Source organism: Nelumbo nucifera, chromosome 1, assembly GCF_055504915.1.
Source record: "Nelumbo nucifera cultivar China Antique chromosome 1, China Antique-T2T, whole genome shotgun sequence".
Classification (NCBI taxonomy): Eukaryota; Viridiplantae; Streptophyta; class Magnoliopsida; order Proteales; family Nelumbonaceae; genus Nelumbo; species Nelumbo nucifera.
The window spans coordinates 187,403,923-187,407,968 of record NC_142649.1 but is presented as its reverse complement, the minus strand read 5'-3'; the positions used below and the strand labels follow the sequence as shown (position 1 = coordinate 187,407,968).

General features: G+C 47.0%; 1 protein-coding gene across 1 annotated transcript; it reads left to right on the top strand.

Moving 5' to 3' along the window:
* Window positions 1-801: 801 nt before the first annotated feature.
* On the top strand, window positions 802-1,437 carry LOC148804257 (uncharacterized). Its single transcript, XM_088900341.1, has one exon. It carries the CDS (start codon window positions 802-804, stop codon window positions 1,435-1,437), a length of 636 nt encoding a protein of 211 aa, XP_088756467.1.
* Window positions 1,438-4,046: the final 2,609 nt, after the last annotated feature.

The following is a 4,046-nucleotide window of genomic DNA, read 5'->3' as shown; positions in this document are numbered from 1 at the left end:
ATGTTTCTTATTGTCACTCTCCCAAAAACTTAACGTACTCTTTGAGGGGAGGTAGGTAGTCGAGTGAGCTCATAAGCGTGTAAAGGTTAAACACGAGATCCCCTCGACACTGTACTGTGTGCTTGTGCTTGCCACTAATTATTGCAACACAAATAGCCTTTTTGTATGTGTTTGCTTTATTGCGTAGGCTTACTTGCCCCTTTCGAGTGCCGCACGGGGCCCCAACGATTATCCCCGTGATAGTTGGTATCAGAGCAAGAGCTCTTTTTAAGCCATTTGACCCACGACATGAGTGACAGCATGAAGCACAACAGGGACATCGTGAAGGAGATCGAACATGGACTCCCCACAGCCCATGAGGCCGATGATGCGCTCGCCGATGACATCGGCAAGGACAAGGAACCGAAGCCCAGCAAACGTGAGAAATCTTCCAACAAGCATGCAGCCGTTGAGTTGCGCATGCTACGTTGCGAAGCCATCGTAGGTGAGATGCGAGACTCGATAGACGAGCTGCATCAAAACATGGAAGCCATGGACAACACACTGGTCGAGATTGAAGGTCGCTTGAGTGGAGTCGTGGACGAGGTCCGAGACATAATCAATGGCACGCTCAAGCAAATTTGCAGCACTGCGCGCCAACAAGAAGCAAGCTCCTCCAACTCACAGGTCCAAGACAGGCTTGATAGTTTCCAAGCCCAACTCGATGAGATGAAGAATGAGTGGGCAACGTGGAGAAGAAACACCTCCACATCAATGGCCGTCTAGGCCCAACTAGATGAAATGAGAGCGGAGTGGGCCTCAATGAAGTCCGCCGCATGTGTCTCCTCCGACACCCAAGCTCAATTAGAGGAGCTCAAAGCAAAATGTGCAATCCTGAAGAGGGCCGTCGCTAATCCAGCCAGCACTTCCTTTACACATACTCCCTCCCACATCAAGATTAAGGAGTCAACCCCCTATTCGGGTACCCGCAATGCACGAGAGCTCGACAACTTCCTGTGGCAAATGGAACAGTACCTTGCCGCCGCCAATGTGATTGATGAAATGACTCAGGTACATACTACTACTATGTATTTGACTGATGTCGCTATGTTGTGGTGGCGCAGAAGGTTTGTTGATATAGAACGTGGTACGTGTGTTATCCGTACCTGGGCTGACTTTAAAAGAGAGCTGAAGAGACAGTTCTACCCAGAGAACGTGGAATACCTCGCTCGTCGCAAGATGAAGACTCTCAAGCACGGCGACTCCCTCCATGACTATGTCAAAGAATTTTCAGCCCTCACATTAGAAGTCACCGATATGCCAGACAATGACTTATTGTTCAACTTCATGGATGGTCTAAAGCCTTTGGCCGAGCTCGAGCTCCAACGACGCAATGTTCAGGACCTTGCCTCCGCCATGGCCGTGGCCGAACAACTTAGTGAACAGAGTGTCGAATGACAAAGGAAGCAGACCAGCTAGCCCGCGTACCACACATTCGAGTGGGGGAGATAGACAACCAAGTCCCCCAAAAGAGAAGCCACCCTTCAACCACAAACCAGTCGAGCTCCACAAGGGGAAGCAGCCACAAGGAAGTCAAAGCTACTACAACAATAGATATCAAGGGAGACCAAGCCGTCCTCCCATTTGCTACATATGTGGGGAGGAGCACTTCACCAGGAATTGCCCAAAGCGAGCAAAGTTGAATGCCCTCATTGCCAAGCTAAGTGATGATGAGCAGAGTGATGGGGAACGGAGTACCCAAGCGCCAAGAGTGGGCGCCCTCCAACTTTTCAATGCCATGATGAAGAAAGGGGCTACCTCCAAACAGCCCTCCTCATTCAAGAGAGGACTGAGGTATGTTGATGTAATCATTGGCGGGAGGCCAACCAGGGCCCTAGTTGACACAGGGGCCACTCACAACTTCATATCCATTGCAGAGGCCAAGAGACTTAACTTGGTTGTTTCCAAAGAGCCTGGCTGGCTCAAAACAGTTAACACAGGTGCCAAACCTACTGAAGGCATGGCTCGCCGAGTAAGACTACAACTCGGCACTTGGGATGGAGATATTGACCTCTCCGTCGTCCACATAGATGATTTTGATATTGTCCTTGGAATGGACTTCATGATACAAGCAAAAGCGGCACCGGCGCCTCACCTCGACACCTTGATGATCTTGGACGAGCAGTCACCTTGCATGGTCAACATGATCGCCACCGCCAGCACCAAGAAGAAGCAAGTCTCTGCCTTGCAACTCCAACACCACCTTCAACCATTGATGGCAGAGAGATCTACAACCACCACCAATGCAACCAGAAGTGATCGTAGCAACTCCATGAAGAAAGCGCCAGCGCCAGCGTCAGTGCCAATGCCGCCACAACAACAACAGCGGAAGCCACCTTTGCAGCAGAAGCCGCTCACACCCACAACTGGTGGGCCCAATAGAAGACCCAAGGCCGTGTCAAACTTTGCCCACATCTACTACCACAACCACCGGGGAGAGCGAGTGCCACCCAATCCATTTAGGGACCACATTCACATCATCCCTCAAGCTAAATTTCGTAGTAGCCCTATGAGTCACCCTTGGGGACAAATTTATGGGAACCAACACCCTAATAATCCAAAATACCATTTTGACCCAGCCTTGGCCACCAATTTTCCTACCACCATCGGGAATCATCCAAAATCCTACCTCGAAGCAGCCAGGAAGGGACTTAACTTAGGGATTAGCCATAGGTTTTCCCACCATCCGGAACATCCACTAGCCATCTACCCAACCTTCTATCTTGGCCTTGGAAGAAACCTTGTTCGTGCAGCAGTCGAAGAACCTTCCTTTACCAACAAGTTCAAGCCTCAAGCAAAAGCTAGTCTTCGAGGACAAAGACTAAATTGAGTGGGGGAGACTATAACAGGTGTTCTCTTCGCCGCACCATCAAGTGCCAACCAACATGCCTACAGCCGCCATTCCAATGTCCAAGTGTGTCATGGGTGGGTTATGCATGTACTTTTGTATGGGGGGATTTGCCAATGGCATTATTGTAATACTGTAGTATGATTCCCACCTTTTTAATGTTTCTTATTGTCACTCCCCTAAAAGCTTAACGTACTCTTTGAGGGGAGGTAGGTAGTCGAGTGAGCCAATAAGCGTGTAAAGGTTAAGCACGAGATCCCCTCGACACTGTACTATGTGCTTGTGCTTGCCACTGATTATTGCAATACAAATAACCTTTTGCTAATTCGTGTTCCATTTTATTGCCTTTTTGTGTGTATTTGCTTTGTTGCATAGGCTTACTCGCCCCTTTCGAATGCCACACGGGGCCCCAACGATTATCCCCGTGACACCTGAGTATCACTTCTTTTTTTTTTTTTTTGGTAGTAAAACTGTGCATCACTTAAGCGCCTCTAAAAAGACACCAGAAAATGCAAGGTGTTAATCTGGCCAAAAAAAACTAGGTAGTTGGTAAGGTCTCCTACCATAAAAAAAGTGGGACTCATGATGGAAAATCTGTCTTCTGGTGCGTCATTTTAGCTAGTGCATAATGTGATATAGGGTTGGAGTTAAAAGCTAAACCAAGTTCGAACTTAATTCTTTTTACTTGAGCCAAGTTCGAGCTAAACAATTACAACAAATAATATTTTTTTCAAACAAATAATATTGATGTATATAACAATAGCACAACAAACAAATAAAAGGGAAATAAAAACTATTATCCTAGATCCATTTTAGTTAAAAAAAAAAACTATTTTGTAGGGAACGAGTACTTGCCCAAAACAAATAGAAAAGAAAACCCCTGGCAAGTTGCACAAAAAATAAAAAAGCATCCCCGCAAGTATATATTAACTCAATTGTCTTCACATCTCACGTAGGGTGATGGGTCCCATCTGACAAATTGCCTACTATCTGAATTAGGTGGTTCTAGTGTTCTACTGATATTTTGCCTATGACAACTAATATGAAATTCGAGGTCACATGGAAATCAAGGCAGACCATGATAATCCCGTCTGAAGGCAGCCGTTGGAAATCCCTACTTGTCTAGTGTGTCACAGGAACACAAGTAATAATAAGGATC

Bases quoted from the DNA above. Each gene is read 5' to 3' on its own strand.
- LOC148804257 (XM_088900341.1), top strand. From the start codon at position 802: ATGAAGTCCGCCGCATGTGTCTCCTCCGACACCCAAGCTCAATTAGAG.